This window comes from Leptosomus discolor, chromosome 6 (genome assembly GCF_034619465.1).
Source record: "Leptosomus discolor isolate bLepDis1 chromosome 6, bLepDis1.hap2, whole genome shotgun sequence".
Lineage (NCBI taxonomy): Eukaryota > Metazoa > Chordata > Aves > Leptosomiformes > Leptosomidae > Leptosomus > Leptosomus discolor.
The window spans coordinates 60,097,071-60,124,907 of record NC_141396.1 but is presented as its reverse complement, the minus strand read 5'-3'; the positions used below and the strand labels follow the sequence as shown (position 1 = coordinate 60,124,907).

General features: G+C 43.2%; 2 protein-coding genes across 2 annotated transcripts; both read left to right on the top strand.

The window, feature by feature from the left end:
* The first annotated feature begins 16 nt into the window (after nucleotides 1-16).
* C6H9orf152 (chromosome 6 C9orf152 homolog) lies at nucleotides 17-5,541 on the top strand. Its single transcript, XM_009952916.2, has 2 exons — nucleotides 17-245; nucleotides 4,970-5,541. The coding sequence occupies exons 1-2, from the start codon at nucleotides 17-19 to the stop codon at nucleotides 5,539-5,541; spliced, it is 801 nt and encodes a 266-aa protein (XP_009951218.1).
* A 5,276-nt stretch (nucleotides 5,542-10,817) lies between these two features.
* NUB1 (negative regulator of ubiquitin like proteins 1) lies at nucleotides 10,818-26,725 on the top strand. Its single transcript, XM_086466560.1, has 15 exons — nucleotides 10,818-10,833; nucleotides 13,817-13,934; nucleotides 14,021-14,182; nucleotides 16,274-16,332; nucleotides 16,916-16,986; nucleotides 17,897-18,079; nucleotides 19,603-19,691; nucleotides 20,824-20,930; nucleotides 21,798-21,984; nucleotides 22,328-22,435; nucleotides 22,599-22,751; nucleotides 23,665-23,811; nucleotides 24,089-24,184; nucleotides 24,933-25,125; nucleotides 26,038-26,725. The coding sequence occupies exons 2-15, from the start codon at nucleotides 13,818-13,820 to the stop codon at nucleotides 26,199-26,201; spliced, it is 1,836 nt and encodes a 611-aa protein (XP_086322686.1). The 5' UTR covers nucleotides 10,818-10,833; nucleotide 13,817; the 3' UTR covers nucleotides 26,202-26,725.
* Nucleotides 26,726-27,837: the final 1,112 nt, after the last annotated feature.

Sequence of the window (27,837 nt, the reverse complement as noted above, 5' to 3'; positions counted from 1 at the left end):
CTTTTTTGCCAACACAATGAAGGAAATGTCCTGCTTCTGCATGACTTTTTCTTCCCTGTTGGAACAGATGGTGAAGGCTTACAAATACATGACTGGTATTTTTTCAGTGACTCACACCTCAGAGCAACAGGCTTCAGATCGTGATAAGCAGCCAACCAAGATGGATGTAAGCTTACTTGAGGAGCAGTATGACCATATAAAACAGAAGCAAAAGCTGCAGTCACACATTATTGTATTTAAAACAGGTATGTTTATAGGAAAAATGCAAATATGTATGTAAAGATTATTTCTTTAAATCTTTAATAACTCGGAGCTTTGTTCTTTTTCTGCTCAGCTTCAAGACAGGTACAAACTGAATGCCTTTTCTGTCATTTTGGGGTTTTATTCATTTCACTGAAAGGTGGTCATCAATTAGCTTCACTGCAGTGAAACACTAACATGGATTTGAAACATGAACATATTTGAGATAAAGTTTTACAGGTTTTATGTCTGTAAAGAAAAATTATAAACATAAACGGTAACTCTTACAGGAGCCACGTACTTCATGTCTATCATCAGTGTATTTGTGCAATGTATTCTGTAATGTTTCTGCTGTCTTGAATGCTTTCATCAGAACAAGCAATTCTGGGTCTTCTGTCTCTTTTCCCGTTCTTCATCTGTGTAAAACAATAGCAAATACCAAGTGACTAGCACAAGTTGGGTTTTTTGTTAAAAAATAATTTATACTGAGTCATAGTGGGTAACGAAGACACAAGTTTTGAACAAGAGATCCTGATTTGAAAGTATTTTCACTGCATATTGCTTGGAAAGTAAACAAATAGAAAACCAAGTAACTGCACGTATCACTCATCTACCTGCTATGTCAAACATTTTATATAAGAAACTTACAAATACTTTAAAGCTTTTTGTTAGACTACTGCTTACAATATATACACTGGTATATTTTCATTTACTTTCCAAGTTAAAGTGATATTGAAAATACTAAGTCAATTAATGAAGTTATCTTCTGAATTTAATCACAATAGTGAAAACATGCTTCATTCACCTCTCATATTAGTATTTAGCTCAACAAATGCAGAATGTAGGTTATTTACTTCTTTACATTTTCCTCTACATTTTTCAGCAGTTCTAGATTTTGGCTGCATCAGGCTCTATCATCAAAACATCTGAAAAAACACATAATTATGAACTATACAACAGATTCACTTCTTCAACAGTCTTTCATCCAAATGTCTAGAACTTCTTATGTTAAAAGAATTTAAAGAATTTAAAACTCTGTGAGGAAGAAAAAAAATATATATAAACAAGCTTATTTTATCAGGTATAAAAAGGCAACAAACTTGAAAACAAAACAGCCCATCTAATGAGCTACAGCAGAAACGTTAAGTTAGTTAAAGAAAGGAAGCAGAAGTCTGTATTCAGATTAAATTCAAATGAAGCTTCAGATATAATGAGTGCAATCAGAGCAGATTTTTTGCAAGGACACCAGCTGAAAATTAAAGAAAAGTTCTAAGAAAGTAGGACTGCACAGTTTCTGGGAAGTTTATAATTTAGTAAGGCTGGAAGTTCACAGGCAGTATTTTCACACGCATAACCCAAAACATTCACAAAACCACATAACGTACTGCCCTGAATGTCTGTCTTCAAACAACCTGTGCGGAAGGGATTCATGTTGCTGTTAGAAGCAGCTGAAGTTTGGGATTTTTGTGTTATGCTGAGTTCTCAGTGTCCTGAAAGCTGATCTTGTGCATTCCTATGGCTTGGAAGCTGGGAAAACCTATTACATAGCTGAGCACTTTGAACCTGTTCTATCCATCAGTTTCCAAGAATATCAAGCAGAAATGAACACATCTCGGGGTAGCCAGGTACATTCCTTAAGTTACGAGCTTAAACTATCCAGAAATTACAGCTAGTGCCAAAAGGCAGTCCACGTATGTATCAGTATTTTGTACTGACAGCAAATTGTTTCCCTGCCTAGAGGGTAAGATTATGGCTGGGCTGGGAAGGGGACGACAATGACGACTGCACCAACACAACCCCACACATACACAAAAACCTTGAAGGCCAAACACAAAAACCTCATCAGAGTCAAGCCTCACGGAAAAAGGGCACCTTCGGTCCCTCATGGTCTTAAAAATCCCTGCTGAAGGTCTTTGGTAAGTAAAGTAAAAACGTAGTAAAACCCTAAATTGTTCCTTCCTGACAGACCAGCCGTCCTTTCGTGACGCCACAGGGATTTTGAGCATTTCAGGTTTATTGCACCGCAGTTGGAATGGTAACTCCAAGTCTCCTTGAGGACTTTCAGCTTTGTATGTCACTAACTGTTTGCCAGCATTATGAAACTGTGCACCTCTAAACAGAACTTAAGATTCTCTAACTTCTGTACGTTTTTGGCTGGTGGGTTAGTAACTGAGAAGTCACCTGAAAACAACTTTCTTCTGATCCTTCCCCAATACACACAGTCACGTTCATGCTTCTGCCTGTGACTGATTATTTGATGAACAAAGAGCATGACAAGATTTGAAAGTCACCAGCTAGGGGATAATACAGCAGTGTATTAATTATTTATTGGCTAAGAAGCTGAAAAACAGTATTTACTTTAGGAATTAAATAGGAACATTCAGCACAAGCAGTCACAACAGAATAAACACAGGGGCTCTGACAGCAGAAATCTCTTCCAAGTATTTGCCAAGCTAACTTGAAATAAGATTAACTTTTGTCACTCCAGAACCTTAGAAGTATCTATCTATGATGACAGTGTATGGAAAAGGCCAGATAGTAAACAACCCTGCAACAAGGCAATGATGCACAATATAAGAACAAAAATGCAGACCAAAGATCTGTCTAATTAAAGCTTTGTTTAGAAGTTTAGAGAGTGCTGAATGTGTGCTAATTCAACACACCCTGGCTTGGGACTCTCACATTTCTATCTGAGGTCATTGCTCAATTTTGTGTGCTGCACCTGTAGCCAAGGAATCAAATCAAACCTGAACTCAGAACCAGTCCAGACTATTAAAATTGGACTAGACAGATTGCTTTGAACTCTCTGACCAACTCAAGCCAGATCGTAATTCTTCTGATGACAAGTTCACAAGGTTCAAGATAAAACCTGATGTTGGCTATCAATGCCAGTTCAGCCAAGAGTGCAATTACATCCACAAGAACGTGCAAAGCTGCATCACCTCAGTCTCTCGGTTCCTTCTCTCTAGCTTTTTTCTCCTCACGTCTGGAGAACAAACCCTAATTTTTGCAGCTTGGTGCTATATACTGTGCTGTTCTGCAGAACGCACAGGGCTCTATTTTGCAAGTGGACTTTTTGTAGCCACGCAAGCTCAGCTTTATTTTCTGGATAAAGTCCAGTCAAAACTGTGATTCTCAGTGCTACATGATAGAGAACTCTGTGTTCTTATCTCTGTGGTTTCACTGTTAGCATCCTTCACTGTATAGACATATGCACAAGCACATTATATGCCTAAGCTCTGCATGTGCTTTAGTTTCCTTTCTCCTGGTAACACCACAGGAGAACAGAAGATGGGGGCTGACACAGTTCTCACCCCCAGAGCCTTGCTGCAAAGCAGCTCTTATCAGATCAACCCTACGTGGCCAACCTAGTCTGTTGTATTTTGCTGGTGGTGCTGCTTCAGCAGTGGGAGCTAACGACAGTAGTGAAAGCCCTTCCTTAGCCAAAGCCCCGTCATACAGGCTCATTTACTGCCAGTAAATTAGCTGGGTCTGACATCTTCAAATACTTCCTTGTAAAGATGGTATGAAAGACAGTTTTAAAGGGGGTGGGGTTGTGCTGTTGGGGTTTTTTTAAAGGCAGCATCCTATTTGCACTAGCTTCATTTCAAACTCAGGGCTCAAATTCTCTCTAAATGGCTATTCAGATATTCTGTTTCAGAATATCATCAGCACTCTTCGATGTCTACTTTTTTCACTTTAATATGCTTCATAACTCATACTGCAGACACAGTTCCTATAACTCAACCCTGTAAATAAGGTCAGCATTCTGCACAACTTCTACTTTAAAGTATATTTTTACTAACTGAAGTGCATTTCATTAGTACTTGTAATGTCAACAGCACTATTTATCTTTAGTGTAGTGGTTCAGTTTCTACTCATTTTCAAGGCACAGAAAGCCAGTCATGTTCAGTAACTCGATGGCTGCTACATGCAATTAAGTAGCATTAGCATTTCTATCCCTAATATCTTATACATTTCTAGCAGTAACTTTCATACTGCTTTAGAAATTAAGCTATGGGGATAGCAGGAAAAAAGAAAAGACCAGGTTCCCTCCCACTGTTACAGCTACTCTATACCATTCGTGGAGCAAGCAGATTTTTCCTCTAAGCGATCATTCAGGCAACATTAGTGTGATAAGCTATTGACTTTACACCATTTAGACTGACTGCAATAGTAAAATTGCTGTAAAATAGTAAAATACAAGCCTATATGTTAATGATCCCTCATTAAGAAAAAGAAGAAAGAAATCCACAACTTCTTTCATCTCGAAGCAGTCACAGTATTAAGTTGTGAATACAAACTTCAAACAGTATCAAAAAGAGCATTTTTGTCTTGCAAATCCCAGCACCTACCCACACATGGAGCAAGTGCCTGCTCACATTAAGAATTTTTGCTTACAAGCAATTAATTACTGAAAGTCAATTCTCAATCTGTGTTGTCAACGAGTCTTAGAGTACTGGTTAGATCAATACTGACTTGACAAATCTCCACTTTTCATTTGACTAACCCTAGGGTACCATTTATGTCCTCAGAACTGCAAAACCGAGGATGAAATACTTTTACTCCGTAACCTGTCATCAGATGTAGTTGCACTACTCTCAGTCACAGGTGGAAAGAGTACAAGTAAACTCGCCTGTTAAAGCTCTTCAGTTGAGTTTCTCCCACAGAAAATACACCCTTAATTGTCGCCACCACAGTAACGTGCATATATGCATTTCTCTTGTAGGTGAACATGAACCTGTCCTCCCAGAACCAATGGTCAACGCTGTTTTAATTAATAAAGCAGTTAGAAGATCAAAGTCATTTACAGAACACGTTCCTGTCAGACAGGTCAGACTGGAGATGACCAGCAGCGGCAACGTTCAAGACAACTCACCATGGCGTACCCATCTGGGAATTCACCGCCTGGTGGAAGCCCCTTGTCAAGAAGTTGCCGGGGATCCTTCCCACAGCAAGAACAGACCGTGCAGTTTTGACAATCAGAGCCTGATTTCAGAGGGAAACGGCACGCTGCCACACCAGGAATTAGAAGGAGCAAGTGAACTATCTGCGCTCAGTCAGCTGGGAAGTTCAAGCACGTTGAACACTTTCAGCAAAGACAATGGCAGCAACATTTCAAGCACCTGTCAAAAGCCTCCTCTGAAATCAGCTGCTTCAGCAGTTTGGACACATCAACATATTTCTTCTACAAAATGCATGCCGGCCTGCAACAAACTAGACTTTTACCCTTTCCCTAATAAAAAAGGACCGAGAATTTCTGAAGCAGCAAGGAGGCTTGGATTATATGTCTCACCATGAAGACATTCAGTATTACAAAAAACTTGGTCAAAAACTTGACTAAAACTTAAAGCAGCAAAATAGTCTTCCTAGTTACACTGATCGACCCGCTGAAGGTCTACTGCTCTTATTAGCCAAGGAAGATCCTTACTATATAATCTGTTGTTTTACAGTACAGTGTAAAATGAGATGTTCTCATGAAGATGCTGAGCTGCAATGACAGATACTCACTTCTGTTATTTGAGATAAAAAAGCAATTTTATCTTTCTCTTTTTTCTTTTTTTTTTTAGGTTATTGATTTTAGAAACAAAGATTTTATCACAGCAATATTTGAAATATCTCAAAGAGCTAGAACAAAGACTAATAGAACTACTGATGAAGCAACTAGAATAAATTTCAGCATGGAACTATTTTATTAGACAATAAACAAGTAACAAATTAAACGGTATTGAAGGTGATTGGTATACTCAACACACGATTTCATTGTTCACCTTCCTCGAAAAAAAGATATTTATGATACTTTCTGATGCGTGTATTTTTAAAATCAACAAATAAAACCTCTGCTCATTTCTATTGTTGTTTTAATGGGACTTGGTAAATGTCACCTTTTTCTTATATATAAACTCTATAATAACATATCGTTGGTTCCCATCTATCCCCAGTATTTCATTAGAAAACAAATGTCTGAAATAATCACTTAACTCCCCAATACCATATAGCAACGTACCTTCCTTACCAGAAGTATAATGCATCTTCTGCTGTTACAACTGTACGCACACAAAGGAGATATAACCATACACAAATAGAGCTGCAGTAGTACATCTGAGTTTTATAGATAAGAGTTTAAATTTTTCTCTTGTGGCACAACTGCACCACAAACCTGTGCAAAGTGAATAGTTATTGCTGATCTTCCCTCCTGCCAGACCTTCAGAGGAAGGAGACCCTCTTTCACAGGTGCTTTTCAATGACAAAAACACGAATTATATATCACCCACTTCTGGCTGCAAGTATTCAGACAAGTTCCCTTTCTCAAATGTAGACTTCAGACAAACTGAAGACTTTAAATGTCTCCCCATTTCATGATGACATTAATTCCAGCTATAGTGGTAGCCACTGGCTCTTCTGAACCATTCCATATCTACCAGAGCCCTGGAAGGCCACCAGAATGAGGATCAGGTGGATGGCCCACAAAGCTTTTAACGATCCTGGCAAACAGTGTGCAAGCGCACATCCCCAGTGACCACCACTGTCACAAAATCACACCATCCACACACAAAAAAAAAGGTAAGGAGAAAAAAAAAAAAAGATACCAAATATGCTCAGCTGTGTTTTATGTCCTTCTAGACACAGACTACTCTCAGCAAGAAAGATAAACCATCTCCTCATAAGATATCTTGAAAACAAAGATAATACCGATGTCAAAATAAAATCCTATTGTCTAAGAGATAGCAGTGTTACCCATTTCCAAGAGAAACTACCATTTTCTTTGCATCGAACTTCAAACCATTAATCCTTCATACAATTCCACTGACTTTTGTTGTATTTGATGGAGGTTACTACATCGGAGATGTTTGCACGGATCTGTCAGAGCCTACACCTCCACTGCAGGAGATTCACAGCTGTAAGTGTACCACAGAACTGTGTTAGGTCCACAAAAATAGAAAAAATATCGTGGATTATAATGCTCTCTTACTCTTTCTGGCCAAACGCCGTTTCCTCTATGTCACTTGACAGCTTCAGACCCAAACTCTGTAGTGTCTCACACTGATCCAGCCACCACCAGCGGGTTGGCAGGCACCTTGTCTCCTGAAGTGACAGTCCTTAAGATAGTGCTGAGAAGCACTGGCTATTACCAGTAGCGACCAGTACGCCATAGTAACTCCTCGAGAATTTTCCACTCATCCTCAGTGAAAGCAGCAGAATGAAGACAGAGGTTTGGGGAGAGGTGTTCACTGTGATTTTTTAGGTTTTCTAGTATTTTCAATTAACTGGCCTGCCCAGATTAGTTTCCAGCTTAGAGGCTGATTTCTCTTTCTGGGTAGGCATGAGACTTTAATAAAGAATCATAGCTATATTTTTTTTATTGCTTCACAATGATTACGGTATTTAAAGAAAGGTTAGAAAGAAAAAAAAAAAATATAAAACACAGATATGCATAATAGATACAGGTATAATAGGGTGAAAATACTAGATAACAACCAGCCCATATGAAATAAGAAACTACTTGGAGGGAAATATCAAAGAACAATGAATTTTTAAAAGTGTGTGGTATGCATTAGCTTTCTATTTACTTGCCTTGCTGATTACAGAGTATACTGATTTGTACTCCTGCCTATCGTTATACTGGAGTGTTATTATTGTTATATCTCCAAGTTTGTAGACCACATAAAGCTAACGGAACAACTAGAGCAAAAATCCCATCTTAGCAGGAGGCCACTATTAAAACTATTCAAAAATTAATTCACGATCATTTTGCCTAGATACTTGCAGTGATACACTTGAGAACATCTCAGCAAAAGCAACTAAAACTTTTAAATCAGTATCACAGAAAGTTTATAATCTTATCTAGCCGCTTACCTACTCTATAAACCCATTTGAACTAAATCAGTGATATTATTTTCTGCAAACACTTTTAAATTGATTTCAAAGTGCTTTCAATTAGTTATCTTAATTAAACACGGACCTTGAATACCTTGATTTAAAACTCAGTGCAGGTTTATGCATGGACTAAGTAACTACCTCCTTTGTAAGCACTTTCGTACAAACACTTTGTCCTTTCCTGAGGCTTCTCTCGCATATTACTGTGCTTTGTACGGACTGGAACTTACTTAGAAAAGGCATTTTGCCTTCAGAGGGCTTTCAGTTTAATTCCCAAGGACATTATGGAAGAACAATTTTAGTGGAGTAGTTTTAGTTATGAGAAAAGTTACTCAAGAGACTGAAATATTACACAGGCACATTGCCTAATGAGAAAATTATTCTTTTTCCTAAAGCAGCTGTAGTGAAGATGAACCAGGGAAACACAGGAAAAAAATTGAAAACTTCAAATATTAGAAAGTCCCAGCTCTCAAGTGCATCTGATTTTCAACCCTTTACTGTTAGCTTCTTCATGGTTGGCGATCACGGGACAGTAGTTTTCATCACTCTGTTACCATGGCTTTAGCTAAGTTTCAAGCACTGAACTCAAGACTGCCATAAAAGCAAGTTTACCCTTATTTTATGAGCAGGCAACCTTGACTGATTTATGCCCATAGGGGAGCCTGGCATCCTGACATACTTGTTCACAAGCTCATGATATCTGTGAGGTTCCCACTTCCAAAGCTGCAGTATGCAGCACCCCCACTTAGTCTGCATGAGTGCCTAAGAAAAATGTTTTACGTAAGGACAGTCCTGCAGGCCCATCTGCTCTGGAATAACTAATACCGCAGTGCAATGATTTCAGTCACACATCAGAGCGGTTAGAGTAAAACTGTTCTGCTGCTGGGACAGCTGGTCACACGAAAGAATGAACACACGAGTTAATTATTTCTAGTGTAAGTCATTGCAAGAACTTCTGTCTTTTACAGGCACCAAAGTGACTCCAGGAACAAGCCCCAGCCCTTTGAGGGCCTCGCATGCAAAGACAACATCGAGCAGCCCACGCTGTACAGCCAAGCGTCTGCGTAGCCTCATACCCTGTTCCCGCTCTAGGCCGTTATGGGGCTACGTCACTACAACTGACACTCCAGCACCACTTCAGCTTGAAGTGTTTAGTACTGGATTCTTTCATATTTTTGAATCCAAGAAAACTCAATAACCACTAAGTGTTATTCAGCAGGTATTCTTTATTGCAGCCCCGGGCAGCACGGGGGATGGCTCCTTCCATATGTGCACGCCCAAACATTAGGATTCTTGCTTTATATTTACAGCTTTCATGTTTATTCATTACATGTCTGAGAAAAGGTTGGGTTACTCTAATTATTTCCAGGAATTCATTAACATAAGTTCCTCCCATACTCCCGCCTCAGTCCGCCCAAGTTACACCTCCCTTGGGGGTCCTTGGTGGTCGTTGGGGATGAATGTCCGAGTCTTCCTCATGGTTAAACTTTTGAACTTGTCCTGTGGCACATGCCCTGTACCATCCTGGGTCTTTTCCAATTCATAGAACCAGTTCTTGCTAGCTGCCCTCTCTCTCTCTCCTGCTCAGTCTTTTGTGTTCCTTGAGCCCCACAGTCTGATTGAAGGATTCCACCTGCTGTCCTTCGCTTGGCGGATTCTGCTGCATTCTTATCTTTAAAGTGTTAGTTAGTCAGCAATGGATCTATGCATAGGAGTTAGTACAAATCAGCCTTCCTCCCTATCTCTAAAGGCTGGTCAGCAGTTCTTTTCTAAAGGCTAGTTTTCTAAAGGCGAGTTAGCCGTTCTTTATTACGTTTTTACAGCCCGGCCTCTGAACCCAGGTTAACTGGGGGGGATACAAGGGGAAATACAAGCCCAACACAAAGCTTGCTGCGAACACTGCTGCCCTCAAAGAGCCCAGCAAAAAATCCCACGTGGAACCTGCCAGGCCCCTTTCACAGCACCTCAGCCGTTCGCAAACGCTCCGTCTCAGCACCGACAGGAATTTCAGCACTTTTCGCCTCACAACGAGAGGGGCTGCGGCACACTCAGCCGCCTCCAGGCCCCAGCCCCTCCTGGGAGGGAGTCGCTCAGGTAGCCAAGCGCCTTGGGGATCCATCCCCCCACACACACACCGCTGCCTCCTCCCCACCGCAGGGGACAAGCGGACCAGGCACAACAGGACAGCACGGGGACAGCAGCACCGGCCACCCCGCCACCGAAAACCAACCCCCGCCTCGCCTCCCAGTGAGGGCAGGCCGCTAAGATGGCGGGGCGCAGCGAGGCTTCAACCACGTGACGAGCACCCGCCTCGCTCCCGTTTACCCTGGGCCTTCCGGGCCCCCGTAGAAACCCGCCTCTCCCCGCCAACCAACGGCTGGCGTGACGTCACCCAGGCCCCGCCCTAGCGCCCATCCCACCACCCCCCCCCCCCCCCGGAAGACGAGGAGTGGCCGTGCAGGTAAGCGCGCGATAGCGCCGCAAGGGCGGGGCTCCCCCTGGCTCCGCCCCCCTCCCCGCGCTCCCCGGCCGCTGCTCGGGCCTGAGGTGCCGCCCCGGCCATTGCCGGCGCCTTCGCCCCGGGAAGGGGAGGGCGGCCCCCGCCGGCGCCGGGTCCCTGAAGGAGCTCAGGGCGGGGAGAGCCGCTGCCGAGGGCCCGAGCTCCCCTCAGAGGCTGCCTGGGCCCCGAGGCCCGGCCTCCGCCGCGGGGCGCAGGTGGGTGCCCGAGGGCCGCGGCGGCGCGGCCCGGCGGTGTGCGAGGGGCGCCCCTCCCCGCGGAGCCTGCTCGGCCTGGCCGCTCCCCGCCTGGCGGCTGCCCGCTCAGGAGCGGGGGGGCTGGTTGCTTCGGCTCCGCTGCCGCCATGGGAGGCTCCTGCTGGGCTTGCTCGAACGCTCCCCAGGTGTCGGAGGCGCCTGGGAGGGGCGGCGCCTTGGTGGCCGTGGTTAAAATCCCCTGGTGGCGCCGGTGGGTTGTGGTGTCGGTGCTGTCGTGGGAGGAGAGAGGCCGGCTGTGCACTTGGGGAGGCCTAAGGGCGCCCCAGGAGCCGGGGCTGGGACGGGCAGTGTTTGGGTTTCCACCCTCCCGTTGGGCTCCTGGCTCGTGGTTTTGCCCATGATGCTGCTTCAGTCCCTCCCCCTCCTTTAGCCATGGAGGGAGGTGGTGTAGTTGCGTCAGGCAGCTTCCCCCCTTGTCTTTAGGAAACGTTAATGCATCGTGCTTTATTAGTAAACTATTCTGAGGCGCCTCTGTTCAAAAATTTAGCTTTTCATCCTTAATTCTGTAATTCTTTTATGTCGTGTATAAGACTTAACTGGCTTTAGAGGATGACGATTTAGTTATAAAAGCTCGGTCTTGCGTTCAGAATGGCCCTTGGGAAATCCCCCTGTTTGTTTACTCGAATCAGTTTCGAGAAAGTCCCTTTAAAATGTTACTGAAAGTGAAATTGTCAGGAGCACTTGTGGTGCTGGCTGATGGAAAAGTAAATCATAAATGTCTTCACTAAGAATTCTTTTGCAATTTAGTTATGGTGACATAGGAATTTATGATACGTGTTGGAAGTGTTGCATATAAAATAATAGCTTTTTGCGTGTGAAAGCAAAGTAATTTTTAAATAGAGATTGGGAAGAATAAGTTTAATTGGAGACTGCAGGGGTGTCTTCTGCTTTAATAGCTTAGGAAGCAATCACAAACTTACAGAACTATAAAACAGTATTGATAAAAAGGTGAATGACCGGTTTAGAAACGTCACTCTCATTTACAAATCAGAGCCTTAAGCATAGGTTGCAATTTTAGACTTATCTGGGTTATCACAAAGCCATGGATATCTTTTTTGTTTCTTAAGTTGGTGTTAAGTAGATTTACAGCTATAAAATGGTTCTTCAGTATAAGCTAGAGGTGGGAAAATGTTGGTTACAGGTTGTTGGTGAGAATTGCCTGGCATGTTTTGGAAAAGGAGGAAGTTGCGTTAGTAACTTCAACGCAATCCTCTGAAGGTTGAGCGTGCTTGTTGCTTTCTGCTTTGTAAATGCCACGTTTTGCCTTGGCCCCAAGATAATTATAAGATGATGATCCTCCCAGCAAGAAAAAGAATGCGTGGTTGTCTCTTCTAGTTTGGACAGACACTATTGAAATTATAGCAATCCGTCAGGAAGGATTGTTAAACCATCCACCTGCTCAGTTAATCCTTCTGACTCCTCTTTAGAAGAGACAATTGTCCTTGCAGTGTTCAAAGATTCTTTGTAGCTCGCTAAAGCTGGGGTTGAGGTGAGGCTGACTGGTAAACTTACCACATACTGGCTGTTTGCCTATGGATTTTTGCTCTCAAATACTGTTTTTCTGAGCAAGGAACAGTCCTTGAAACTGAAAAAATGTGTAGAAATGTTTGATTCTTCTTTTCTGTCCCCTTTTTTTTGCTGGGAGCGATGTGCTAATAAACAAGAGTAAGAAAAGGAAACCACTCTGAAAGAAAAGTGAAACTGATGAATCAAAATTCAATGCCAACCTTGGTGCACATCAGCCAGCATTTTAAATGCTTTTCTGTGTAAATTGAAGGACGTCATCTTCCATATGAGTCCCAGTGTCCAAGAGCCAAAAGTCTCCCCTGCTTTAATATGCACATAGATTTTACTGGGTTTTTTTCTTTTGTGGAGGTCACGGCATCTCTCTTTACTTGCCCTCTCTCTGCCTTCCATATTTCTTGTTTTGGTTTTGTTTTCAGGGGTGTGTTGACTCAGTGGTCGCTACTTTCTCCGAGCTGAATAACTTTTGGTGCTGAATTCAGCCTAAACTTTTACCCCACTGTCATCTTCTCCCCAGTGATGGATACTTTAATGCAGCCTTACAGTACATTTCATCTCTGAGCTCAGCCTCTGCACTTTGTGTGGCTTGTGCCCCATGTGTCTTTTCTAGCTTTGCAGTGGGAAAGTGTCTCTGGGACTATGAAAAGGGACACCCTGCTATTTCATTGTTGTGAGACCAGAACTTCACAATAGCATTTCATGACACTATTAAACTTGTTTGCTTGACAAGTGGTTGAGACTGGAGAGAGGAGGCATAGATCATCGTCTACTCTTAGCTCTTTGTGCTCTAGCTGATCTCACTTCGCTGGAGGGCTGTGAGCTTTGCCTTATGGTCCTCTTGTGATGGAGCTTGTGGTTCTGAGCTGTTCCCTCTTGACGCCTCTTTTCTGTCCTCCTAAAGAGGGTAATAAGTGATGTTCAGCCATCCCCTGGTGTGGAAAGGATGTTCAGGTAGGGAAGTGGGAGAAGCAGGAATGCAGAGGTACGGCAAGGACGTGTTCTAGAGGGGGGGTGGGTTGAGCTGTCCTTCCCAGAGCAGGGCAGAATTGAATCACAGATTTTGATGAATTGACACCTTCTGCAATTCCAGCTCACAGGAGGGTTAGGGAGAGGTTTAATTTCTCTTGAAATGGCAGGGTCCAATGGAAGGGGCTTCTGGATTATCCCTGCTCCAATCAAGGTTTCACCCTCTTTTGAATTTCTTATAGTAGTTTGGATTCAGGTTCCCCTCCCCACCAAAATGCATGGAATGCATTTTGTACTCAACTTCTTTTTGCAGATTTCTAAAATGTCACTTAGACTTCTTGAAAAAGTACAGTCTCTTAGTGTAGGAAAGCTATATTAAAAGATTGATAATTTTTCTTTCTTTTCCCTTCCAACTGTGCTTTTGTTTGAGTAGAATGGCGCAAAAGAAGTATTTAATAGCAAAACTGACAAGTTGCTTAAGAGAGGACAAAATTCAGCTATGGAAACCACCATATACAAATGAAAAAAAAGAAGCTGGTGAAGAGATGAAGGTAAATATTCCCTCAGAGTTGAAGTCGTATGTCTTCCACGTCATACCGCTGGTGCATTTTCCTGGTTTTTCTTGCTGTTTTCTTAGGACCTTGTACAAAAATACTCATCCAAGCTGAATATCAATGAGAATGATACCGAGAATATGCTTGAGGAGATACGGTGTAGAGCAATTGAGCGTGGAGCAGGAAATGAAAATTTTAAAGTGACTGGGATTGCGAGACTTGATATATATCTGCCTCGTCGAAAAGTAAGTGACATTGCAGAAAAGTCAAGATAAGTAGCTTTACTTTGATGGCCTTTCGAGTTCTAGATATATATCTAATGCAAATATTTGCACTTATTCAACTTTTTCAAGTGTTTTATGCGAGTGATCTGTGCTAGGTATATAAAATATGGGGGTGGGGGGGAAGTTACTGAGGTACATTTCAGCTTCCCAGCTATGTGGGAATATCATGGCAAAGGAACGTAATATTGGAAGATCAATAATTGTCTTCCCTTTAGGATGTAACAAGAAATTATCTTTCAGTTAAGTAAATTAGATTCAAGTGTCTGTCTCGTTCAGTTTAATTCTTCTGACGTGACTGTTCACATTAGCAGTAAAGAGCGGGTGTATTTTTTCAGCTGTAGAATACCGAAAGTTGACAGAGCATATGAATATCACTGTATTACCACAGCTTTTGTTTAAATGACAGCTCTAAATTTAAAAAAACAAACACCCCCCCCACCCCCCCCCACCCCCAAAAAAACAACCTTTAAGTACAATAAGCAACTTGAACTTTGTGTCCTCTTATGCCATGTGTGGCTGATGACATTGAAAAGAGCTTCAGCTTTCAACCGTGGCATGTGGTAGTGTCCTTACAGTGATGACGTTATCCTTGTGTAACCATTCCAGCCCAGGCAGCTGACTTGACAATAGGTATGTGCAGTGTTTGAACTGGGAAATGAGAAGCAGGATTTCCCCTTGTGGTGGTACTCATCTGCTCTCTTCTAAGTCAGGCTCCTGAAAGCTTCACAAAGATAGAGCTGAGGTCTTGTCCTTTTAAAGCCAGGCTTCAGCCTCTAGTTTCACACAAAAAAAATATTCCAGAATAATGACGTGAGTCTAATTAAATCAGCGTCAGACTGTTCACTGTACCAGCTTCTGTGGCCACATCTACCCTAGTCAGCCAAACGCAGGTGGGGACAGGCTGGCCGCTGTTTGGTGGCATCTACACCATCAGGCTTTTGGTGTCGGCTCTGGTGCAGCTCAGCCCAGGCCCCTGGTGTCCTGCCGAGCAACGCCCAGGCACCGGGTGAGGGCTGGGGTGAGCTGGGGACCGGTCTGGATGGTGCTTTGGATACGGCTGCTCCGCTTTGCGGGTTGGGAGGATTCAGCTGTACGGATGTGCGGTGCGGGTCGCTCCCAGGAGGCCCTTGGTTAGGTTCTCACTAACACAGAGCCTCTTGGCTGGGAGTATTTCCCCCTTAGAAACAGTCCCTAGCAAGCCCAGCAGCTCTCTCCAGTCACTTCCTAGTTTTGACCGTGTGCTGGAGCAGCATCTTCCCCAATGCTACACGTCTCCATCCACTGACAACAGTGAAAGAGAACTTCTTTATTTAGGGGCACTTAAGGGTTGTAGTCGTCTTATCAGCAACACAAGGGAATGTTCACTCTGGAAAAGGGCAATGGTTTGGGTTTTTTTTTTCTGGAGAAGATCTTAGATGGTAACCTGTGCTTCAGCAGGATTTTTATTTTAAATTTTATTTTACTGAATACTCGTAAAAACACAACACACAATCATAACTGTTCTCCCTCCTGTAGTGAAAAGTAATTACTAGGGCATGCGATGAGCTGAAGGGTAGAGGGTGTTAAGTGATTGCCATGCAGTTAAAACAAATAGTTTCATAATTCCTCTTTACAATGCTACTGGGCATAGGGGAATTAATTAATTTAAAATTCCAGTTTATCTAATCTGGGACCACAGACACTAATAGGAATTAATCATAACTTAGCCAGTCACAGGTGAGTGGCATAATTACAAAGCAGAGTTAAGATTGGAAGTGCATAATTAAATTAGTCAGTTTAAATTGTTTGGTTCTGAATTTAGATGTCTCTAATTCTGAATAGTCTGCTGTTGTAATGCTTGTATTTAGCACTGTGTAGCAAGTACGAGACTCCCTGCCTGGAAATTACTAATACGTATGCCCAGCCATAACCCTGATAACATGATTATTATTTGAAAAAGAAATTGTAGCTGTTGTAGAACCATTAATGTAAGAAAATGTCCGAACTATCTTGATATCATGCTTTTTTTTTTCTTTCCCTCCTCCTTTCCCCCACCCAATATAATTATTACAGAGCAGAAAAATCCCACTGGAAACTAACCTGTTCATCACAGGCAAGGAGCTCAGATCGCAGTAAGTGTCATCACCCTTGGCTCTTCTCTACTGAGATAGCATGCTGCCATACAGCACTAAAAGAAAAAAGACACACGGAGCACTACTTGTTTAATTTAAGCTTTTTCTTAGCATGTGTATTTGTTCAGTGTGTCTGAACAGGATGTCCAGTGTCCCTGTGGGGCGGTTCTTCATGTAAGAAGCTGTGATTTAACAGATACAAAACAGGGAAGGTGTTTGCAGCTGTGGAAGAAGTTAGTTCTCTAAATCCCCAGCAAGTACCCGAGAAGGCACTAGTGATCAGTGTTCCAGATTTGTAACTAGGCAGGTCTTCTGAACAATGGACCGTAGCTTCTCTTCCTTTTGTGTTTATAAGCTTAATAGAGTCGGATTCTTTTCTGTCTGTTTTGCTTTTTCTATATCCCAGATTTTCCCTATATGGTACACAAAGCTTTCTGATGATGTTGTTTTACTTCTAGCAGCCTTTTCTAGCAGAAGTTTTAAGCCAGTTGTGTGCATACTGATTTTTAAGTTTTAATGCTATTCTAACAGAAATATTGTACAGCCTTATTTATATTCACGGATGAAATTATTTATTTCACAGGATAGCACAGGAACATGCATTAACAGAAAATGCTATCAAAATAATTGTAAATAAGAAGCAGCTTGACCTGGGTACGTATCTCCGAGTGTACTTCTGTGATACATTTCTAGCTTATTGATTCTGAGAAGAAAAATTTCATGCAACTCTGTTAATTCTGGAAATTCCCAAGGAATAGCAGTTATGTTTGTCAGGTTCTATTCTACAGGAAATGTAATACAGTAAAATGATCAAAATTCTTAGAATTAAAGCAATTACAGGAATACTGTAATAAATGTTGAAAATCTGTTTTTCAAGTATTGAAACACTGGAAATGCATATTTAATAGAAACCCTAAATTTCCTCAAATACCATGTTGTATAACAGCACATTCAGAAACTTTGTAATGCTTTGCACGTGTTCAACTTGTCAGACACGTGGGAAGTGATGACAACAGCTTTCTCTTTATTGATGAGCTAAGCATTGGGCATATTTCTTTCCCTTAGAATATGTCAGAGTTAGAGCCATGGAATTGACAATAGGAACTGGGATTCGGTTCCAGTTCCTCTGTCCTGTTGCTATTGTGGTCTATAATCCTGGACATGTTGTTGTTCCAATTTTTGCCTGAAGATCAATTAGCTGAAGTGAACAGTCGTATTTTCTCAATGTTTTGAAAAAAGCAAACACCGAAGCACGCCAGTCATTTAAAAGCACTTTTAAGATGCAAATCTGATTCTAATTTCTGAGTTTCTGCTGGCTATGGCAGTACTTGACAATAACCTCAACAGGGTTATTGAGTTCTTTAGTAATTACTGTAGTTCTTGAGCACAGTATGAGTAAAGCAAGGGACTGTTCAGGTTGTTTTGGTTGTGGATGTTGTTGTGTCCATATCATGTGTGTTGGTGTGTGTATGTCCTCGCCCCACCCCCAGTGGCAGTACAATGTGAAATGGTCTGTCTTCACAAACAGAGTATTTGGCTTGTATTCATCATCTCTGTTTTGCAGGCAAAACCCTCGAAGACCAGGGGGTAACACACAATGCCAAAGTGATGGTGCTTCAGCTGGAACAGAGTGATGAGGAAACCAGAAGAAAAGTTCACGAAGAAGAACTTCAATGCAAGAAGGAAAAAGAAATAAATGACAAGATGCAAAGAACTAAGAAGGGTTTGGAAATTCTAGCGGAGAGAGGTACGGGGGTGGTTGTTTGGGGGTTTTTGTGGGGTGGGTGGAGGTAAGTGTTAATTATTGATGCACAAGAATTACTGATCTTCTTGGTGGGGTGGACTTTCAACATAGAAGAGTGCCTGTACCATGGCTGGATTTCAGTTTATCTAGGTTTCCATCTACTTGAGAACTGGTTTTTAAGTTGACTAAAACTTCCTCTTCGGCTCCCAATTCTTCTTACACAACTAGAATGCTCGAAAGCACTTTGAGAAGGATGTAATATGAATCAATTATTATTTAGTTGGGACTTGACCGTTAAGGGACTGATGACGCTTGAGGACAGGCTTTAAATTTATTGTAGACATAAGCACAGTGGAATAATGTATTATAAGTCATTGCACACTTTTTTGTAGTTTACCTCAGATGTGGCTGTGCGTAACCATGGTTTCATTGTGCAGAACAGCTCACTTGTCATCTCAGCTGTAACGGGGCTGCTCTGTTCTCGTTGCATTTCATGTTAATTGCTGGCAACTGTGCATTAAGTTGAAGGGATGTAGTCAATTTAACAGTAATAATTTTCAAAATGAGGTTCTGTTTGTGAATTGCATACTTGATGATGAGTTGAAATCACTTCTCTATTTTATGGTTTCAAAAATCCACAAACGAGGCTGTGAAACTGATTATGTAAAGAATTCCTGCCAAATGCAAAAACACCTGAACAAAGCTTCTTTTAATGGTCAGTGACAGCCTGTTTCTTATTATAATATCAGATTTTGAACACATGAAAGAAGTGATTCCTTTTATGGATTTAAGGGGTAATTTAGACCCCAGCCCTCAAATCTCATATAGGGCCTCTTTAAGGTATTTACCACTAACTGTCAGTTACAGCACAATGCCAGGGTGCAGAGTGGGGTCCGTAATGGGCTCAGCCTGAAGGTTCTGTGTGGAGTGTAGAAAGGATTTAACAACCCTTTTGTTTCATCTGAGGAAAAATTGCAGGGCAGAAGCTTTTAATCTTGGCAAACTCCTACTTAACTGTCTTTTGTTTACAAGAAAAGCATCTTCTCATTTGAAATCAGATGGAAGTGAGAAGAAAATTGATAGGTTGGTTATAAGCATTAAAGATGTGGGAAAAGGAAAATTCTGAGCTTTATTTTTTCAGTTTTATGTGCTCAGTTGTGGGGTGTTTTTTTTTATATTCTGTGCTTTATTTGATAAAGTATTTTGAATGTTACATCATGTAAAAAGGAGGTGGTTTGTCTTCTGCAAAAATTTCTTTACGATTCATGTAACTTTAATGTTGTGTCTAAATTTCTGGGCCTTTTCCTTAGTGACCTTTTTAAAAGTGCCTTGTGTTTGTCTGCCCAGGGCTATTGTTGGTAGGTATGTCCAAAAAAAGCCACAGGTGCAGCCTTTATATGTAATTCTGATTTTTTTTTTTGTTTGCTTTTTTGTTTAGCCATGTACTTGCCGACATAATCTTAGAACAGTAGTTACTCTGTTGAAGGTGGTACTTAGAACTTAAATTGTTTTTTCTTCTCTTTCAGAGGAGTACTTGGATCCAGATTCTGTTCCATATCTAGATATAGCTAATCAGACTGGAAGGTCAATCGAGATTCCTCCTCAAGCTAAAAAAGTAGGTAAAAGTATCTTACAGAGCTCCTAAGACAGCTTTTTAAAGCTTCATTCGTGAATCATTTCAAATATGGGATTGAAATACAGACAGACTCTTTTGGGATGTTTCTTTGGGTCCAGTAGATGTTTGCTTAATAGAAATAATTTTGAAATAAAATTGAAGTAGAAGTCTAAAATTGGGAATACTTCAGTCACCTGGAAACAGACCTCTGATTGCAGATGTAACTGCACACACAGCCTGTGTGCTCCATGTCTTATTTTTGTGTTTTAAGATGAGCTGTAACTTTGTCACATCCTAGCACCTATTTTAAATGTTGAGTGCCCTAGAACAACGCGATAATATTGGAAGATACATAAAAATCTTTACAAATACTTGGAATTACACCCAGTAACAAGAAGAAAGACCTTGGGAAGAAATGAGCAGGCCCCAACGTGTGCTAACTGCTGCCCTAGCCTCCTCTGAGGCATACGGTCTTCTCTGCATCATCTGGAGTTTGTGGATGATTTTATAACATCTGCCCCGTCTCATGATGCACGCTGCTCTGATGAAATGCTGAGAGTGGTGATTCACCTGGAGAGTTAAAGCGTCAAATGTTCAAGTGCACAAGATTGCATCAGTATTAAACGTGGGTGCGAAGAAATATTGCAAGTTGTTTCTATCCGGAAATGTTATTTACATTTCTGTTTTCATGCTGCAGGAACTAGAGTGTTTTCCTGCCGCATTCAAAATTTAATTTTCAGTTCTGAGGTTTTGCAGGAGGTGAATCATTAGGTTTTACAAGATAGTTGTGATAGCAAAGCAAAACGAACTTGATGCTGTTAGGAAGCGTAGCACCCACCAAAAATGCTTGGCTTTTTGTCAGTCATCGTTGGAAATCTGTCTAGGGCTGCAGTCTTGAAGTAAATTTGGTGCAATGTTTCATGTGTCAGTAACGTTCGTTGCTTTTAATTAGACAATAGCTAACATGAGCAGGTGGCGTGAAGCGATGTGGAATAGCACTGCTCGTGCAGGACTGATACGATGGTGTTTTTCTAGGAAGAGCAAGGGCTCTAGTGGATTACCTAGATACTTCTTTTCAGTTATCCAGGTGAGTTGGGGAGGTGAAAAAAAAAGTCTCCATCTGTTTTTCTAGGCACTTGTGCTGGCAATGGGTTACCATGAGAAGGGCAGAGCATTAATGAAGAAGAAAGAATATGAAATAGCCCTGCCATATTTGTTGGATGCTGATAAACACTTCTGGTAAGAACCTTTTTGAGTCCTTGTCTCTCTCCTTTACTGTCAGCCGAACAGAGGAGCAGCGTTAGCTCTACTTGTGCGTGTCAGTCAGGGCCTGGTTTGCCCGGGATTGCTTCACACCCGCTCTGCAGGTGGGAGACGGCAGACAAAGGCTCTGGCTTGCGGTGACAGGTGGCTCCATGTAGCACAGCTAGAACAGATGCTGCCACTGGGCAAGTTCATCTTTCATATCAACATAAACAAAAACTGTCAATATTCATGTACTGGGCTATGAGTTGTATTGGCTTGAGGGACACTTACAGATCTTCCTTTGCAGTTGCTGCTGTGAAGTAATAATTTCCTGTAAAAGGTGGGCAGGTAGCTGAGGTCAGTAACCATGCCAGGCTTTCTGCAGGTAAACTAGTTTCCTGTCAGCAGTCAGAGCCCTGAATTGCTCCTCTGAGATCCCCAAAGGTAATATTGTCCCCATCTGTTTCTCATCTCTGTGTGTGTGCAAGGAGACTGGCGCAGAACTCAGCATGCGCACTAGGGAAGGCAGTTGATCTCTGTCCTCTCCAGGATTACGCAGGGATTGATTCCATTCTGCTTTTAAAGAGATGCTGTCTTAAACAGAAACAAAACAAGTTGAGACTGCTGCAGTTCTCTGAGATGTAGTGTAACCTTTGGTGCCCCCTGTATTAGTGAGTGTGATGGGAGATCAGGGCATTACTGATGTTCCACTGACCTCAGTTTCCTACTCAAACGTGAAGCGGGTGCTTGCCCAGATAGGTGAGCAGGCGTGCTTCAGCGTGTCGTTCCCTTAGTGCTAAAAAGTGTGTGGAAAACACAAACAACCCCTCCCAGAAAACCAATAATCGTCCTGTTTTCCAGCGAGTGTAGCACAGAACTGCTGAACACCGTTGATAATTACGCCGTGCTGCAGCTGGATATCGTGTGGTGCTACTTCCGCCTGGAGCAGCTGGACTGCCTGGATGATGCAGAGAAAAAGCTGTCCACAGCGCATAGATGCTTCCAGAGGTGCTATGGGGAGAACCACGAAAGACTCATTGATATCAAAGTATGCCAGTTTCAATTCAATTAGGGTGGCTTTTTTTTTTTCCTACACGTATTCAGTTATTGTTCAGGTATTACAAGACTGACTTTCAGAAGTTTAAAGTTTTCTCGTGTCTCCTTAGCCTGTAATCTCGGTGGGTAATCGTCAGCATAGTGAAGCGCGTTGGACCTGACACAAAGGTCCTGGCAAACGTGTTTATATGCACAGACATCAGCGGTGTGTTGGATGTGGTACTTTATCTGCACACAAAGTGTCACGTATTAGTGACTAGGTCATCTTCAGAGGTGTAAAGTCCTCTATTGATCATGAATTGATGTTCTCCCCCTACCTTGTGTCAATTCTTTAGGGAAGCTACGGTCGTGAGAAGGTTTTATTTCTACGGCTTTACCTCCTCCAAGGGATAGGACACTATCACAGTGGCAGAGAAAAGGAGGCTGCTGAGTATATTCAGAAGGTAAGAGACCCTTAGGTAACGCTTTGGAGCCGTTCACACTAGCTCCTGTGTTTGGGCGCTCTCGCACCTCCTCTTTGCTCGCCCATAAAAATGGGGAGACTTTTTTTTTGTTCGTATATTGGCAGCAGTATCAGTCGTACCGTTTTGTTCTTTCTCTACCCAGGCCTCTCGTTTATATGAAGAGTTGTCCATAGATCCTGAAAAAGTTGATCGCCTGTCGCTCCTGGGATTCTCCGAACAGGAAGCTCGCCTTGCCCTGCGAGCGTGCCATGGGGACGTGGAGCACGCTGCCAATCTCATCACCAACAGGAGAGAGGTATGGTGCGGTGAAAGGATTAAAGCAAGGATCGTATGAGTTGGGGTGTTCGTACCATCGTGTCTTGTGTCACTAGTGCGACGCGGGGCTAAAGGAAGGACTTTGGTTCTCCTGCGTTGGCACTGTTGCTGTAACTGACCGTGTGACGGCTGTTGCAACAAGTTTAAAACCAAAACTTCATACAACAGGGGCAGCTCCGTCCCAAAACAGATGGTATGAGAGAGCCAAAGACCTGTGGTTGTACCACAGGGGTGCATAGGAAGACTTTGCACCAGTGTTTGCTACTCAGCAGTGCTCCGTACGGGAATAAAACCCCGGTGACCCAGCTGTCGCTTCTGGGCCTGGCTGGGCTGAAAGACAAGAGGCTGCACAATGACGTGCTCTGAGGGTAACCATCAAGCTACACCGTATTGTGGCTTTGGACCTGGAAGATCCAGGAGGGGAGGAGGACTCTTTGTGCTAAAGTGAGGAGAGTTTTGTCCAGATCTGAAGTGCCCGAAGCGATGTTTGGTAAGCTGAGGTGGCACTTCGAGACTTCAGACAGTGAAATGTGGACAGAAAAGTCAAGTGGCTGAGAAGGGCTGAACAGAACTCCTTGGCTCCATGCCCGGTTCTGACTGCAGGCCCGTCTGCCAAGCGGGTTTGTCACTCACCACCCAGGGCCTACAGTAGCTGGGGTAGCGTAAGATCCGATCTGCAGAGCGGAAGTATGGCAACGGCGATAGCTCGTGGAAATGCGGCTTGATTTAGGAACGAGTGTCTGGCACTACAGTCTGTATTTAAAAAAAGAAAAAAAAATCCCTTTTCCTCAAGAGATTCAAACTCAAAGTAAATCCAAGAAACCCTATATGCCCGGGGGAAGGCTGAAGCGTTCCCATGCACAGTGAGCTTTGTAATGGCTGTGTTCTTGCAGGAAAAGGCACAGATAAGGAGGGAGGAGAGAGCTAAAAGAAGGCAGCGACGGGAAGATGTGAATACCTTGAAAAGTATGGGCTATTCAGAGAGAGCTGCTCAAGTAGCTCTTCATAATACACAAGGAAACCTGGACCAAGCCTTTAAGGTAAAGTGATTTTCAGGAGTAGTACTTTTGTACAAAAAAACCCCCCTTGATTGCTTTTTTTTATTTATTGTTTAGCAGATTCTTAATTCTTGTAGTCTGTGTTTGTTGGTTTATAGCTACCTTTTCTGAACTAAACTTCCACTCCTTGACCCAATGAATCGGGTATCACTTAAGCTGGCTGAGGTTTGCTTCTGTCAACTTTTGGGCTAAACACACATGCGTGCCGAGGACGATCATCTCTGTGGCTGTGTTCTGATCCCTCTCTGGTTTATTGTAGTTTATTCTTGACAATCCTGAGTTACTGTTGGAAGATGATGATGATGATCCTGTGGCCATGGACCAGTTTCAAGTTTCCCAGGAAAGTATTGATCAAGTAAGTCAGACCACTTGCTTTCGTAGGAGTTGCTTGTCTTGTTTCTGAGTTTTACCTTCAAACACACCGAATCTTTTTAAGCAAAGCTGTGCAAGTGTTCTTTGACCCTTGTCACTCAAGCTGTCACACTTTCACTGTCTGGCATCTGCCTTTCATGGTGAAGTCACACTCAGGCTACCGTGTAATTTGTGTGTACCGACACCAACCTGTTGTGCACGGATGCAGAGGGAAGTATGTGCCCTCTCATGCTCTGTCCCCAAAAAGCCAGCAAATGAGAAATGTATTCACGTCTCTAAACATTGCAGTGCACAAGGGAAAGAGTTGGAGTATGTCCTTCTCCTCACAGGCTGTCTGAAAAGCTCTTCAGCGGTTAGTGTGGCTGTGCAGCTGATGTCAGATAGGCAAGAAAAGTGTGTTGCCTAGAAAAAGTAAACAGCACGTGCACACTCCTGATGTGCTGGAGGGCTTTGAAGTTTCCTTTTGAAAAACAGAAAAAGAATTGGTCTGATATTAAACAAGAGGCTCTTGATTCTTCTCATGATCCCCATTCGTTTAATAGGTCACTGCCCTGTTGTTAACTGTTCCAGTAAACCAGAGTCAGTGTCCTGGAATTCCTGGCATGCAGCGCTTTCCTGTGTGCAAGGGGAATGACTGTCAGATGCAGAGTCAGATTCCTGTCAGCCGCTGGGGCTGGATAAGCTTGGATTTCTCCAGATTGTTGTTTTTTTTTTCCTCCCCGCTCCTGTAGCTGATGTATATGGGTTTCAGCCGTGAGGCGGCAGAGCAAGCTTTAAAAGTCCTTAAAGGCAACATCTACTTAGCTTCCCAAATCCTTGCTCATTATGGGGGAGTTCTTCCTGCTTCGCTGCAGCAGTCTCCAGAAGGGTCCAGTCCGTCAGAAGAATCGGCTTCATCGAAAGACTCGCCTACAGAGTCTGCAGGTAAGAGTGCTGCAGGCAGCAGGCGGAGCGGAGGAAGGGGAGGGCTCTTCTGGCTTTTGGGATTTCTGCTGAAATACTGGCAGAGGCGTTGAGTAACGCCCCAGAACTGCTTTTAGGGGTAACATACGTACAGGCAAGGCATCCATTACCCCAGCTAAGCTGTAGCCCCTGCAGTCAGGGACAGCCATAGACGGACCCCAAGGGACGCGTGTCGGCTGTAGGCAGTGCGGGAGCCAGGCGCAGCCCAGAGGAAAGGGGAATTCACCTTCGGAGGCATCCTGGGAAGGGCGGGGGGAAATGGCCGCTGAGGGGGCTGTGGCTTTGGCACACAAGGCTGGGGGCCTCGGGTGGCTGCAGCTCCACTTCCCCAGCGAGGGACACGTGGCCCTCTCAGGCCCACAAGCAATTCCAGCTTTTCCCATCTCATCGTACTGGCCAGTTCTCCTCCAGAGCAAACCCAGCTCTCCCTGCCTGTACTCTTTCAGAGAGTAAGTATGAAGTTGCTGGAGGACATATCCAAATAACGATATTTTGGCTTCCTAATACCTGGGTGCTGACTGCTAGGAGGTTTATTCCAAATCTGAGCTATACAGTCGGTTGATTTGACCACATACTCCTTCCTCGTGTCCCTTACGTGGTAGAACTGTAACTGATACTCGCCATTCAGCAAAGAGGGAACTTGCACGTACTCTCTCTTCCGTTACTTGTCAGAGCTGGTGTGATCCCTGTTGTACAGCCAAGGGTTTTCCTACAGCTTAGAATAGTAGGAAAAACGGCCATCCTGCAGTATCCTTGGCAGAGCTGCGGTAACCAAGGTGGTTTGACAGAAACAGGCTGGCAGAGCTGTCGTGCTGGTGAAAGAGGGAAAGTACCAACTTCTTTGAATCCACGGCTGCTTTTCTGTATTGGCAGGTTCTTGTAGTTCACCGACAGATGAAGACATGGAGACCGATGCAGTCAATGAGATCCTAGAAGATATTCCTGAACATGAAGAGGATTATCTGGATTTAACACTGGAGGAAGAGGAGCAGATCATTCACGAGTACTTATCCTATGTACAAGTACCACAGCATTAAATCCCATTACATCTGCTTCAGTTGTATGTACTTACCTTGACAAATTGAGTTTGGATTATAAATGCACCTTCAGCTTATCTCTTACTAAATGCCTTGACTTCAGTTAAACTATAGGTGGAACACTTAATTCCTGCTTATTTATAAATCTGCTTAAAGCCTACATTTGTGATACATTGTAATTTATTGTCATAGCAGAAAAATAGAAACATTTATTTTCAGAAGAAAATTTAATAGAACTAAACTATATTTTTATTGTGAAATAAGTTAATTCACTTAGTACTCAAGTAAAGAAGCATTTCTATACCATTTTACAATACTAGCTTTGGGAAAAAAAAAATTTGTAAACGGGAAACCTAGCTCATGAGGATGTAGAGGTATCAGCTTTCAAACTGTTCTCCTTTTCTTCTGAAAGATTTGAGATGTTTAGGTGTCTGTCATGCATGGATTTATACTGTGTTCTGCTTGTCCCTTCCCCCCGGTGTTACACAGGCAATAAAGAGAACTCCGTGCTGCTTCTGCTCTTAGTGAGAGTCTTCTATGCTCCGGTTTTAAAAACCAGGGGGAGCTCCTGGCAGGGCCCTGTCCTGGCAGAGCCTGTGACGGCGCAGAGGTGTTCCCTTTTGCAGCCAAATAACCCCTTCCCCCCAGGACCTCTTCTCTTAACCTTGCAGGTGTGTGGCTTGAGATTGATGGGTTTCATGGGGGCTACAAGGTTTTCTTGAATCAGCTGTTGAACAAAGTAGTGGCTGGGCCCAGCTTCAGCAGAAATATTTGGGGGTTCTGTGCATGCTTTGTGACATCCCCTTTTCTACTAGGCACCCCTCTGCCCCTGGGAACACGTTCCCCTGCTTGTCAGCTTTATCTTAAACGTGGTTTGTTTGCGTTCCGTAACTCCCTTCTCACGGCAGAGGGAGCTCCAGGCGCAGCGCTGGAGCTGGTGGGACCAGGGGCCCTGGCCGTGAGCTCAGCTTAGAGCGAGGCCTAACAGCCGCTGCTGGAAAAGGCACCTTCCTGCTGGTGCCAGTTCACTCTTACCCAGCATTTACCAGTGGGAAGTGAGAGCTTGACCGTCTGTTCGGACAAACGTGGAACTGGGGGAAGCAGAGCTTTGGCCAGGTCCAGTGCCTGGCCTTAACAGGCTTCAGTAGTGGGGTTTTTTCCTGGCCACCTTAGCCAAGGACAGCAAAAGGAGTGATTGCACGGCAAAGGAATTCTTTGCATTTCATACTTCTGTATCAAGGCAAGTGCTATAAAAACGGAGCCGTTTTGTATCTCTTCCCAGAAAGTTGAAGTGTTTCTAAAGCCAGTACTACAAGCTTCTGAGGAAAGAAACAGCCCCAGCAACCGCTCTCTCCCGCTTCTCTTCTTTTGGCCAGGAACGTCTGGACAAAAGGCAGAGCAGAACCAGAATCTACAAGAGAACTGAAAACATGAAAGTGAGAGGTGTAGCTTTAACAAGAAGGTGGGAAAGCACAAACTTCTTCCTTCCTTAGCCAGGGGGGGTTCCCAAACCTACTGGCTTCTGGCCTTACCTCACGCTAGCCCCTGGGCTCGCATCAAAGGCAGTGTCGGGCTCTGCCGCGGGTTTTCTCCTCTTTGAAGTGGCTTGCATAGTGAACCGGTGGTGACAGCTTAA

Bases quoted from the DNA above. Each gene is read 5' to 3' on its own strand.
- NUB1 (XM_086466560.1), top strand. From the start codon at position 13,818: ATGGCGCAAAAGAAGTATTTAATAGCAAAACTGACAAGTTGCTTAAGA. The intron at 18,080-19,602 runs GTACGGGGGTGG...CTTCTCTTTCAG, and splicing joins GGAAATTCTAGCGGAGAGAG to AGGAGTACTTGGATCCAGAT. The intron at 20,931-21,797 runs GTAAGAACCTTT...CCTGTTTTCCAG, and splicing joins GATGCTGATAAACACTTCTG to CGAGTGTAGCACAGAACTGC.
- C6H9orf152 (XM_009952916.2), top strand. From the start codon at position 17: ATGAAGGAAATGTCCTGCTTCTGCATGACTTTTTCTTCCCTGTTGGAA. The intron at 246-4,969 runs GTATGTTTATAG...TTTCTCTTGTAG, and splicing joins CATTATTGTATTTAAAACAG to GTGAACATGAACCTGTCCTC.